General features: G+C 39.8%; 1 protein-coding gene across 13 annotated transcripts in view; it reads right to left on the reverse strand.

The window, feature by feature from the left end:
• Positions 1–14,305, reverse strand: part of LRRC7 (leucine rich repeat containing 7) — a 561,937-nt gene that overhangs the window by 165,323 nt on the left and 382,309 nt on the right. For all 13 annotated transcript variants that reach the window (XR_012481825.1, XR_012481824.1, XM_074265661.1 and 10 more), the window contains one exon: positions 5,371–5,445. Coding sequence is in view for 10 of the 13 variants with exons in the window: in XM_074265661.1 (XP_074121762.1) it covers positions 5,371–5,445 (75 nt within the window). In the remaining 3 variants the exon portion in view is untranslated. Of the gene's footprint in view, positions 1–5,370; positions 5,446–14,305 lie in introns of those variants that run through there.

Below are 14,305 nucleotides of genomic sequence, written 5' to 3' on the forward strand. Positions count from 1 at the left end.
AGAGATACAGCCTTGGAGCCAGGAAGAACTGCTTCAAGCCCTGTCTGAGCTGGGTGATGCTGGGCAAGTCACTAGCTCTCAACCCTCTTAGCCAGAGGTTTCAAACCCTTAGTTCTGGGACCAGATTAAAATACAATTGGGGGAAATTTAACAGGAGAAATACAAATACAGTGGGGGCAGAGACAATGTCATTATGTGATTTTCTAAGTTAATAGCAGCTGTAGGGATCCTCCTGGTTGATTCAATGGCCCTGCTTCTATTTGAGCTTGAGCAATTTTGTAAGACTGAGGTGCAAAGAAGGTCCTTAACCAGCACTGGGAGAGGGAGCATCCTCACCTGATGAAGTTGGATCAATTGGATACCAGTGTAAGAGTCATTTATGAATCAGTTATCTGATTATAGTAAGAACACTGACTTGTTCAATTCGAGATAAAGATAAGTATCAAAGGGGCAGCTAGGGGGCGCAGTGGATAGCGCACCGCCCTGAATTCAGGAGCATCCAAGTTCAAATCTGGTCTCAGACACTTAACACTTCCTGGCTGAGTGACCCTGGGCAAGTCACTTAACCCCAGCCTCAGGGGGAAAAAAAGATAAATAATCAAGTTAAGGTAAAGAACAAAAATAATAAGATGCCATTTGAGGCAATTCCAACTAACACATACTTAAATATTCTGTCTATGCAAAATAAAATGGGAAGTGATCGAAAGGAGATGGATCAACCCAGATTATCATCAATTCTTAAGGAATTGTTATTGATACAAAGCAACTGGCAAAATGTACAGACTGAAAAAGCCTTACTCAGCCTACCAAGGGAAGAGCTATTTCATCCACAAGCCACACTAATTTAAAATGAGATCACGTCTAAAATATTACAGAGGAAGATGTTGGAATATTAAGAATGGTTATCCTCTCAGAAAACATCAAGGGACCGTAGAGGGACAAAATTTAAAGAAAGCTTTGCAAAGACATAAATGAAGTCAGATCATCCCTGAGAGCATGTAAGCACGATCTTAGTACAAATAGATGAAAACCGGGGAAACATTGTCAAGATTTCTCAAAGTATTTTTTCCATCAAGAATGGAGTCATCACAGTTGGATTCTGAATTCGTCATCCCTCATGGGAAGTAGAAATGATGCTAAAAGAAATAAAGATGTGAATTGCAGATATACTAAGTTAACTATACCCAGTCGATGGCCGTGGTGGAAATGACTCAATTTTTCAGGTATCAAGGGGCTGATACTCAAAATATCTGAAAGAAGAGTTGATAACAAATGTTCAGAAATAACCATGAGTCTTATCATTATACCTCTCCCAAAGAGAGATTTAAAAATTATTAATCATAACTAGAACTCTACTTTTTTTTTACCTTTAAAACATTAAAAGAGTTGTATATACCCATATCCAGAGCATCCTTGATAATAGAAACCTGATGAAAAGGAAAACGCAAGGATTGGGAAATAATACCCTATAGAAGAATTACATCTCTAGAGTTAAGTAATCAACTAAAAGGCTTAGATAATATAATATTCTATTATGCTTACTGTTTGGTGGCTATTAAAATATATTTGATTTGGTGGAACACAATGCCCCTTAAGGATTTTCTTCCAATAGAGTGCCCTGTATAAATACATTGAAATTATGCAAGATTTTCTTTGAAAAAATATTATAATGAAATAGTTCTGTTTTCTGCTTCTCTGATTATTAATATGTATTAGGGTCCCAAATAGGTTGTCATGTGCTCACCATTTGCCACTGTTACGGAGGACGGCCAGTGCAGAATCCAAATGAAGAGGAAAGAGGAATTCTCTATAAATGATGAGGTCTTCCAAATGCTTCTCTTGATGATATTGTCCCACTTGCATTAAGCCTCAGAACATTTCAGAGCCTCCTAGATGGCTTGCACATGCGCTAAACTTATTTGCACTAGGAAACCCACCGTAACAAAGAATGGCTGTCCTTCAAGTGATGGTGGATGGATAGTCATATTATAGAATTTGTCCATCAATGAACTGGATGGTTACTACAACTGGATAATGAGCTGCACCCCTGATGGAAGTTGGGTAATGATCTCTATTATTTATAATTCTCCTTGAAACAAAGGCCCATGTTTTGAACATCAGCATTTGTTGGGTGATTTTATATGACTACATTTCATGGAGGACCCGTTTCCCAAGAATTAAAGTGGAGGATCACTCATCTTTATGGAGAGTTACGTGATGAGCACACGTTCGAACTAAGAATTGAGCAGAAATTGTGACATCAAGGATATTGTCGGAGAGAAGGTAACAGGAGGGACGGGACGCCCACTTGTATCCCCGCAGTGTAAAGAGTTGGAAGAAGGCCTTTCCTGAGCACACTGGGCGGACACACTGGAGGCCTGATGGGAGGCATGGGCAAAAGTCACCCAGGAGGAGATTGTGACCTGCATCTTGGAACACAGTGCCCACATCTCTGAGTCCAGAGATGTATTTCAGGATGGCAGTGCAGAGAATATGGATCAGAATTCAGTGAGACTAAGGGATGAGGTGTTTGCTTTACAAAGTATAGATGTACTCAACAAAATAAATGTTGACTTTTTTGATGGTTTGTAAACAGGCTTAATAAACAGGACAAAATAAAGGACAGAGTTTTTTTCTGCCTTTGAAGTCAAGTGGATCTCCCCATTGATACCATAACAAGTGAATGCTATCATTGAAGATGAGTGATTGGAAGTTATATTCCTGGACGGGGACCTCTATAACCATATATCAGAGATATATGGCAGGGAGATGAGAAAGAGCCAAAAAAACTGAATAGAGATAGAATCAGAAAACAGAGGTGGGTCCCTGGGACCGGGAAGACTGCCTGTTCAAGTAGCTTTCCTTTTGGGGAAAATGCTAATCCTCGCAGGTGGCAGCTGTGCAAAGAACTTCCAGCCAGGTCTGGAGAGAGGAGGTGGGTTTTCTGAACATGTGCTGCACTCCTGGACTCTGCTTCTTCAGGAGAAGTTCAGCTCAAGTGCCTGGACACAACCTTGTGAGGAGAAGAAGAGGAGTTCCTTTGCATCCTGGGAGGAGAGGGAGAACCACGTGGCCCAGAGGTGCAGAAGCAGGAAGGGCTGTGAGGAGACACCTGGAACCTGGCCTTCTGGTACCAGACAAACTTCCTTACATTGTTCCACAAAGTGGGGGCCAGGACTCCATCTCGGGAGCAGCTACTGCGTTCTCTGGACTGTCCGGCTCTCATGGCAAGGAGGGGCTTGTTTCTAACCCCACCAAGCATGTTGATAGCCCTTTTAAGAGAGGCTCAAACACGGGGTGTTACCCCCAGGCTATGGAACTGTGAGAATACTTCTGGGCAGGCAGGGCTCACGGCAATATGAAGGGTCATTTATCTCTGCTTCAAATGTTCTTAGCACTCCTTCATGGTGAGATGAGGGAGGTGGGATTACTAGAAATGGAGGAGAATTACTTTGACTTTATAAACTGTTCTGATTTCTCGGTATTCCCCCACCCCATATATTCTTTCTGCAGGGTAAAATCAAATCTGCAAAGAATTTTACATAGAAGTTGAGTACTTACATGGAAGCTGAGGGACATTCCTGTCCAAATGTGTGGTCTTTTAGTAACAAGCTACATTCTGGTGGTTCAGGCGGATACCAAGGGTGGAAGAATCCTTGACCTAGATATATTGCCTATTCCGATGACATTTATTGAGTGCTTACTATGGGCAGACCTCTTACTCAGGGTTATGAAGATAAATCTAGGATCTATCCATATCTTTTTTTCTTTCTTTCTTTCTTTCTTTCTTTCTTTCTTTCTTTCTTTCTTTCTTTCTTTCTTTCTTTCTTTCTTTCTTTCTTTCTTTCTTTCTTTCTTTCTTTCTTTCTTTCTTTCTTTCTCTCTTTCTCTCTCTCTTTCTCTCTCTCTCTCTCTCTTTCTTTCTTTCTCTTTCTCTCTCTCTCTCTCTCTCTCTCTCTCTCTTTCTATCTTTGTCTCTTTCTTTCTTTCTTCCTTTCTTTCTTCTTTCTTTCTTTGTCTCTTTGTCTCTTTCTTTCTTTCTTTCTTTCTTTCTTTCTTTCTTTCTTTCTTTCTTTCTTTCTTTCTTTCTTTCTTTCTTTCTTTCTTTCTTTCTTTCTTTCTTTCTTTCTTTCTTTCTTTCTTTCTTTCTTTCTTTCTTTCTTTCTTTCTTTCTTTCTTCCTTCCTTCCTTCCTTCCTTCCTTCCTTCCTTCCTTCCTTCCTTCCTTCCTTCCTTCCTCTCTCTCTCTTCTCTCTCTGTCTCTGTTTCTGTCTCTGTCTCTCTGTCTCTCTGTCTCTCTCTCTCTCTCTCTGCATTTATATGCCTAATTCAATCTAGATATATAAAAATATAACTATTCCCCCATTATGACTGAGATGATTAGTAGCACTGTGATTTTCAGGGAAGAGAAGTAAGCTTTCTGCCCCATTCCAAAAGTCATCTTTTTAATTAGGCTTATGATTATACAAAAAAAGAGGATAACTATATTGCTGGTTATAGCTACATTTCCTATCATTTTTCTTAATTTTTCCCCTAAACTTGGGATAAGAAATCCATCTTTGGAGCAGCAGAAGGGGTAATTATGCTGACAGAGGAGCTATTTTCTACTTTAAATGCTCTCATGCTTACTGAAACTGTACTTAGAGTCATAGTGATAGTGTGCTCAATGGGCTGAAATGCTCCCAGGCCATTTGAAGTGTACAACACTCACGCTCACTGAGTTAATTGCTTTAGCTTACAGTTAGGAAAAAGTACCAAGTTGCCCTTTAAGCCAATGAAGAACCTGATTCTTTGACTTTTCATCTCTGAACTCAAAATTTGAACTTGAATTTAAAAGAAGCAGATGGCACCCAAAGAATGATTTTGTTCTTAAGATAGGATTGTAAAAATTTTAATGGAGTTTCTGATGAGCTTTAAGGCTAACAGTTAATTATATAGAACTTAAGACATTTTGTGAACTGAGAAAACCCATGGTATTTTCGAATCCTATTAATTAAATAAAATTTCTTCCACTGGATCTCCTACTCATCCATGAGTATATATGCTATTTATTTTTCATCTGATAACATTACAATTTCCAACATTTGAAAGCATCAATTAAATGACACAGATAAGAGAGATAGCCCATAGAAGGTAATAAGATAAACCATTCCTATGTTTTTAAAGCATATCCACAAAATAATTAGAGCGTTAAAAGTAAATTAGTGGAATACTTTTTGCAGTTAAACATTGCTATTACATGTCATATTGAAAATGGTTTTAAAACTCTTATAAAAATGGAATCTATTATGGTTAAATAGTAATACATTATATAAATGATATTTCTTTTAAAACACATATAAAAGGCATTACATAATATAAACTTACATACCCCAGGAAGTGTTTGAAGTGCATTATTGTCCATCCACAATTCTCTTAGGTTTTGTATTTGTTCCAGAACCTCGGGCTGGGGGGGAAAAGAGAGTTTAATTAATACCAAATTATGCAACATCCAACAAAACTTAACCGAGGGAGGAAAGACGTAGCTGGATGTCAGCCCTGAAATCCATTGTGAAGGTTATAAGGAGAAATAAGGGGCCTGAGCACATCTGAATTCACTTTAGTTTATTTAAACACTTCTAATGGAAGTCAACCTTGACATGTCCAGGAAACTTCTAATTTAAGAGGCTAAAAGTAACACCCAAAAGCCCCTCAATATTTATAGTCAGCTTGGAGCTTTTCTGAACTGTCCCTTCCCCTGGAAATGCTCAAGAAAAGAAAAAAAAAAAAAGAAAAACAAGCCCTATCAATTATTCACAGGAATCTAATAGATGATTATTCTTTCCTTCATTAAGTATTAAGTGCATATCATGTGACGAGCTCAGTGATGTTCCTAAAAATAATTTCTGTAGCAGCTAAATGTTGGCCAAGTGTTTTTCTCACAATAACCCTGCAAGGGAAGCAGCACACATTTTATTACACCCTCTCTTTTTATGAGGAAACTGAAATGTCAGGGGTCATATAGCAATGAAGTGTCAGGATTTAAAACAAGGTCTTCTTAATTTCCACCATACGTAGGTGCTGAAAAGCAAACATCTCTCCTCTACCCCATACTGAAAACTTAACAATTACCTCGAATGAATGAACGTCTCCTTGTGACCAGAATAGTAGCTCTTTCAAAATATAACACTTAACAATTACAAAGTGAGTTTCATATATCTTATTCAAACCTCATAATGACTCAAGGAGAGGAAAAGAACAAACAGTTCTTTTCTCCCCAAAGCTTTGTTGTGTTTATTTTAACACTGTACATTATTGATGTACTTTCTTTTTGTAATGTTTTGTACTATTTTCATAGTATTCGCTACTACTCCAAAAAAAAGGGAAACCACATGATGGCACGGCAGCGATAGGACAGCTACAGGACGGTGACTTTGTGCAGACCCCAAGCTGCGACCTCTCCAATAAGATAAATGAGCTGGATCTGGAGCCCACGAAGACCATTGCATTTGGCCTGAATTCTCTAGTCTTCTAGTGTCTTCATTTACATTCTTGTTAATGTTGTTCCCCAACTTGGAGTCCTTAGATCGTATTTCATAAAAGCTTCCCCATGTTCATTCCTCATGCTCATTATCCCAGTGGCATCCCTTCTCATTGAGATGCCACAGATTGTTACTTACTGCTGAGCACCTACTTTATGTCTGTGATTTTTATGTTTTTCTTTTGTTTACTCCTGCTATAGCATTCTAGAAAGTGCTGCTATGGCTATCTTGGTGCACACAGTACCTTTCTTTTTGTCCTAACCTCCTGGACTTAGAGTCTTCGCAGCCAAGAAGATGAAGAATTAGAAATTCTGGGGTCATAATTCCAAACTGCATCCCAGAATGGTTCAACTCCTACTGTAGATTGAGCTATGGCTCCTCCAATATTAACGTCTTTGTTAATTTAACAGGTATAAGGTGATATCACCTATTTGCATTTTTCTTGGTGAATTGGAAATCTTTTCACATAGAAGTTCATAGAATTTCTTTCCCACTTCAAGGTATATCTAAATTCAAAACCACAGAATTTCAGAGAGAGAAGGAAGCTCTAACTAGTTAGTCCAATCAAATACTGAACAATATTCCTCCAAACAACGTACTTGACAAATGACCCTTCGCCCTTTGCTTGAAGATCTACCTCTAGGGGCAGCCCATTAAATTCAAGTACTTCCATCTGTTAGGAATTTTTCCCCTCTCTTAAGCTTCAGTATCCACTTTACCTCTTTTGCCCATGATTCCTATTTCTGTTCTCAGAGATCAAACAGAGCAAGTCTAATCTCTCATCCAAGTACCAGTCTTCAGAGCTTTAGGTGCTGCCTTTCTACCCAACCTTCTGTCATCCAACCATCTCCAACCCTTCCTTCCTCATCCTCTTCAAGCGGCACTCGTATGTTACCAGATCTGGCTAATTGTCATAGGAACAGCCTTGGAACTGGAAAGGACCCCAGTGGTCACCTAGAACAGCCTCATCATTCTATGATGACACAAAATGGATGTTTTTGCAAGGCAAAAATGAGCTCCGCAGAGATGAAAAGAATCCTAAGATCTCACACATCCACAGTTGTTTGTCACCCTTTTCACATGATATCACATCCATCATACTGTTTGCTTTGAAGGAAATTTGAAGCTTTAGATCTTTCCTCTAAAAAAAGAGTTGAGAAATTAACACAATACACCAGGCCCGCGCTGATCAGACAGAGAGCTGTGAGAAGACCACCCCCTCCTTTGTGCTAGAAGCTATTTCTTTCTCAATTAAGACCAAGATTGAATGGGCCTTCCTGTCTGGCACCTTATCCTACTGACAAATATGAAGTTTTCTGCACATGCAAAACATCAGTTTTTACAAGAAAAAACTCCTGCCTAATCACACCTCCTTTATCCGTACTGATAGACTTGACTTTTAGACTCACCTCTACCTTTACCAAATTTCATCTCATTGGATTTGACCTGATATTCAAGCTGGTCAAGATCTTCTAGGTGGCTCTGATGCTGTGCTGTGTTGGCTACTTGTGCCTTGTTTTGGCCATGCCTATTTGATAAGTATTCTACCTGTGTCTTTGTCCATCTCACTGACAACACCTTGAATGGTTCCAGGGCCATTAGGAGAAAACTGGGGAGCTCCATTAGAGACCTTCCAAGAGATTGGGGCCTATTGGCGTCATTGATTCCCCAGTGCTTAGTATAGAACATTGTCCTGTAGTAAGGGATGAGTAAACGTTAATTGATTGGTTAAGAAATATTGCTATAGAACAGCCCTGAACACAATGTGTAGCATTTCTTATATGGGCTTTCCCGAAATGGAAATGTATTGCTTTCTCTTTTGAATTCTCATAATTCTGCTGTGCAGATAGCAATTTTTTTCTTTTCCTGTATTGCATTTAAGTTTACAAGAAAGGAAAAAAGAAAAACAAAACAAGTAACCGGAAAAAAAAAGAAATATTAATATAACTAAGAGGAAGCAGGCTATAGCATCCACTTTGGTTCTGGGTCCTATTCTACACATGATACTTTCCAAGCTGAATGTTCATAGGAAAGACTCTCTGAGCCTCAGAAAAAATAAGAAATTACAGATGGTTACTAAGTTCCTGATCGATTGGGATCTTGGTTAGATAAAATCACAGCTCCCTGATATGCTGATGTATTAGTAATAATCCTAATACCATTATTTTAATGCTTCAAAGGATTCTTAGATTTGACATCTTTCCACCTACATTGGTTCCAAATCTCTTCTCACTTGAGGGTGTAGTTTCATCAAAATAAACATAACAGATTAATTGGATGGAGTTTTAAATAAACTGACTTCTTCAAACCACCTGGCATATGTCTCATTGCTATATGCCAGGAGATGAAAACGAAATTTTATATTGATAGAAGAAAAAAATTACTTATAAAGGTAAATTATTTTTAACTGCAATATGTCTATCTTTAAGAGATACACATGAGAAATACATAATAAAATAAATAAATGATATAATCAAATATTCATGTCAGAGTTAACCCCTACCTATAGAGTTAACCCACCCTAACTGAAGAACCAAACAATGTTTGATCTACAATGTTCCTGACAAGCAGTCAATCATCCTAACTCTACTTGAAGAACTTCACTGTTGGAGAGCACAATGGCTTCTGGGCTGATTCCTCATATTTTGGGGCAGTTATAATTGTCAGGAAGCTCTCAGCTATCTGGAGCCCAAATATGACCTTCTTTTAAGTTCCATTCATAGGTCCCAGTTTTGCCCTCTGGGACCATCAGAATAGGTTTAATCCACCTTCTAAGTGAAAATCTCTGAGATGACTGAAGATAGTCATGTCCTCCCCTTTTCTTGCTTTTCCTCCCCATGCACCAACCTTATTTTCCTTAGGCTATAAGGGATGCTAGGCTTAGCTGTTTTGTATTATTAATATTTTTTCCCTACTGCTGAAGAAAAGTGGTTGTCTCCCTTGTGTGTGTAACACTCATACTCTCTCTCTCTCTCTCTCTCTCTCTCTCTCTCTCTCTCTCTCTCTATATATATATATATATATGAATGTATTGATTTATTGTGTGTATATACATAAATATAAATATAAAAATTATACAATATGGCTTTTTTATTTCCCAAGAATACTAGGTGTCAGAGAAAATATTATATAAGAAATATATGCCACCCTACCCCCTTCGTTTTAGTCTATTAAAAGCAAGCAGTCTATTAAAAAAGCAAGGAGAAAAGAGAAAAGGAAATCTATAAAGGTAAATAAAGAGGAAAAGCAGATAAAAAGAAAATCTACCCCTGAGAGCAAAAAGAAGTAAATTATTCCACTTCTACAATTACATGAGATCGGAAAGCACATTGTTTTGTGATCAATTTTCAAGAGGTGTTTTATCCCGACTTCCTGCGTCTCAACAAGAACTTCCACAAAACCATCCCTGCTAAGTAAGGATTCGGATTATCCTTAACTGGAAGAACTGAAATTTAAGAATACCTCAAAGTGCTAAGCTCCATGACTAAGCAGCGCATTTACTTTTTATCCATACAATAAAGAAAATAGAGGTAATATGATGAACATTTTAATTCCAAAGTAAATTAATATTTGCTTGTAATTATTTGTATTTAAAATACATTTTAATTGATAGGAAAAATCATAGTAAATGTTTTTTAAAATGGCATGAGTTGAAGTTCTTGCTCTTACCAAGTGCTTTTCTGCTACCTGCCAAGATGGTCCTTAATACATGATCTCCCTTGGCCTCTCTGGTGGTCCCAATATTTCAGTGCTTCCCCTTCCCTCCTCAGAGCCTCTAGGTCCTTAGGACCCCACTACGGCCTGTTCTCTCAGGTTCTGGGTCCCCATCTCAGGATTCTCACACCATCACCCATGAGTCCCCATCTTAGTTTCATTATTCCCTCTTCCTTGCCCCAAGTATTTTCTCTCCATCCCTTGAGGCCCTTCATGGGATCTCGATCCCTTCAGGACACCTCGTAGGGCTTGAACTCCAAATTAGGGCACCTCAGTTTGAACCTTGTCTCAGGAACTTATGAGGCACCATACTGATGGCAACCCTGGGCATCTGCAGAAGCTTTCTCTGCCTCAGTTTCCTTATTTGTAAAAGACAGAAATCAGCTTTGACACTCTTTGAAGTCCTTTCCTCTTCTAAATCTGACTCTGAGCACTCCCATTGCCTTAGTCTCCTTAGCTTTCCTTCCGTAAACCTCCCATGGGGATCTTCATCTGGGCCCTGTTCTCGTCCTCCCAGTCCTGTCAATGGCCACATGCCACCTCCCAATAAGGGCTCTCTTTGCCCCTCTCCCCAATGGTTTCTGCCTTTTAGAGCCACTTACAATCTGCTTTCACTCAAGCCTCACATCTCAGGGGTGGCTCCTGAGCCCCACAATCCCCAAACAATGGAGCAAAGAAATGGGAATGGGATGTGCCCTTCTCCATTAACCAAGGTGTGCTGAAGCACATTGAGGGCAGTGTCCATTCAGCTCCTTAGGGTGCCTGTATTTGCTCCTGGAGGCCATAGGGAGCCAGCCACTGGACTTTATTGAGTAGGAGGTGACATGATCAGATCTGTGATTTAGGGAAATTACTTTAGTGACTGACTTTTTAGTGAGAAGACTTGAAGGAAGAGAATTTGAGGGAGGCAGACCCTCCCACCCCCAGCAGCTACTGCAGTAGTCTACGTATGAGGTGACGAGGGCCTGCAGAAGGTTGGGGTCAAGATCAGAAGAGAGAAGGGGGGGCAGCATGTTGGAGAAATGCTGCAAAAGTGAAATGGAAGACCTCTAATAACAGCTTGGCAATTGGGGTGAGGGATAGTGAGAAATCCAGGATGACTTTTAGTCTGTGAGTCTGGGGGAGTGGGAGAATGGGGATGCCCTGTGTAGTAATGGGAACCTTCAAAGGGTCTCTGATTCAAGTCTGTCAAAAGGTAATCAGGCATTTCCTTCTCTCACTCCAAGATCAGAGTTCTTATTCTATAGAACAACCAGAGGATAACCAGCCTTTGGGGTATAACTGGTAAAATTCACGAATTTCTGCAGGACCAGTTAAAAACATCGTGAAGAGCAGACCTGGAGAATTATTCTTCCATTAATGGAAATTCTACTTCTTTTCTCCAAGCCCTTCTGTTAAACGTGGCTGTAAACCCTGTCTCCTTTTCTGAGTTAATTTTGTTAGAGCTGCAAAGGTTAGTCCCTAAAGGAATGAGTCAGTTTTATTTTTTGCAGGGGATTTATTTATCCACGTTTTAATTCATGAATTAACTAAAGTGTTTCTCCTTATTTCCCTCTGGCATAAAAGCTGGACTGTGGGACTTTGAGGTAGAAATGCTTGGGTTTATGCCATTGTGGACATTTCCTAGTGTATGATCCTGAGAAAGTCACATACCCTCTCTGGACTCTATTGTTTCCTTTCCTACCACTCATGAACATATTCATATCTCCCCACTGTCAAAAACCCCTCTCTCTCCACTGACTCTGGTCCTAAATCTCAGGGGGCCATCTACAAGAGGTGCCCTCCCACCCCCTTAACTTTATACACTTTAGCTTCTGGCTTCATCCATACATTGAATAATCCCATATTCCCCCAGGTTCCATTATTATGAGCCTTCTTTTTGCCTCTCTTCATTCTAATTCGTTTGGTGATCCCATCAGCTGCCATGGGTTTAATTATCATCTGATAATTTTCCATCTACATCTCCTGCCCTAACCTCTCTGCTGGCCTCCAATCTCACATCTCGAATTGCCTCTTGGACATCTAAAATGAAGTCCAGTAGACGTCTTAAACTCAACATGTCCTATAAAAGCCACTCTCTTTTATCCTAACGCCCCCCACTTCCAAACATCCCTAGTTCTATAGCCAGCATCCCCCTGCCCTATGGACTCAATGATCCAGAGATGTTGACCACTTGCTGTTTCCAAAACAGGATACTCCATCTCTCCACTGGGCTTTTTTTTTTGGCTGTTCCTGAGCCTAGAATGTTTGCCCCCTCCCTTTGCCTCCTGGTTTCTCCAGTTTCTTTCCAGTCCTAGTTAAAATCCCACTTTCCACCAAAAGCCTTTCCCAATCCTTCTTCCCTCTGTTGATTATATCCTATTTGTTCTGTTTATTGCTATTATTCTGCTTTTCGTCTCTTCCATTAGATGGGGAGCACCTTGGGAAAGGACTGACTTTGGCTCTATTTTATAACCCCGGTGTTCAGCGCACTGCTTGGCACGTGATTCATTGGATTTACATGGGGCAGACTTCCATGAAGTCATCAGGCTCACTAGCTCCTTAAAGCCATCGTTGTCCAGTGGCAGGACTGCGTCAAGATGCAATGGTGATGATCTGAGATGCAATGGATCACCTCGGTATCTTCCACATCTAAGCTCTAAACACTGCTTCCCCTGCCTTCCTGGCTGTTGGAACAAGTCATTCTCACCCAGCCACTCCACAAGGGGAAGTCTTTACTCGCTTGGGGCAGACACCCCCTAACTTACGGTTGGTTCCCCCCAACCTGGTTCAGCCCCTCTACTGAAACACTTTAGTGGGCTGTGACTTTTTAGATCCACAGGTGAGATTTTGGTGGATCAGGTGGACACCAAAGGTGGGAAGCAGTCCTGTAAAAGGCCCAGCAGCCCTCACCCCAGAAATTTTCATTTTCCCTGAACACCCCTACATCCCACTTAACAAATGCTTATTGACTAATTGACTGCATTTTGATTGCCTCAAATATATAAAATGGGGATAATAATAGCACTTGTCTCAAAGAGTCGTCGTGAATATATAATATACGTAAAATGCTTTTCATATCTTAAATTGCCATCTTAATGTAAACTATTATCATTACTATGATTATTAACAATGGCTATAAAATCTTTGAAATATTAAGAGATGTGTCACAAATTCCCTAAAATTTGGGGTCAGTCTCCCAGGGAGAAGTAATGGTAAAGCATGGGCAAGAACTGAACATAATCTATGGGGGGATTATTATTGGCTCTAGTGGAGGGTGTATCTACAGCAGCAAGATTAAGCACTATGGAAAAGTTGAAGTGATAATGTCTAACGCTATCGAAACGTGATTTACTTGGAGTTAACAACAACAAACTCTTAAGTTACCCTCATGTATGAAGAACTAAGAATAGTTTTAGGTTATATATTAAGAGGGGATTTGATTTGCCAGTGATTCAAGAGGTCAGAAAGCACAGAATATAATCACAATAGAATGATGAGGTATTGACCTAACTTTGGAAATAAGTCTGTGCCCTGGCTTTTTATAGGGCAAAAATCACATTTTCTGACTAAAATAAGAAGGGAAGAAGAGAGGTTGGCGGATTTGACAGATTTATCAAGCCCATGGGTACTTTAAATGGCTAATTTTTGGAGAGTTTGCAAGAGTTCTTGCAAGACATGGAGGAAGAGCCAGGTTAAGGAGTGATTAATGGGGTTCTCTTTCCCCTGGTCCCCAAGCCTCTCCATGGATTATATCACTCTGAAGTAGGTGTTCTGGGCAGCAGAGGTACAGATTCCAGACGGACTTGGAAACAGAGACAGTCACTCAAAAAATGAAATAAATTTAAGGACAGGACTGCTTGTTGTTCCCTTGAGGAGCAAAGCTGGCTGAGCCATAATGCAGCCTGTGAGAAATGAGAACATGAATACTTATGTTCAATCAGTGGAAGATAAAGAGAAGTGGACATCTTTTAGTTTTCTCTGTCATGTCAGTGTCTCTGTAACCATGCTGGCCGCCATGTTTACTAGCCACAGGGTAGTCATCAAGAGTAAATAACTAACATTGCTCCTGGCTGAAAGCTTGGCCAGTGA

Source organism: Sminthopsis crassicaudata, chromosome 4 (genome assembly GCF_048593235.1).
Source record: "Sminthopsis crassicaudata isolate SCR6 chromosome 4, ASM4859323v1, whole genome shotgun sequence".
Lineage (NCBI taxonomy): Eukaryota > Metazoa > Chordata > Mammalia > Dasyuromorphia > Dasyuridae > Sminthopsis > Sminthopsis crassicaudata.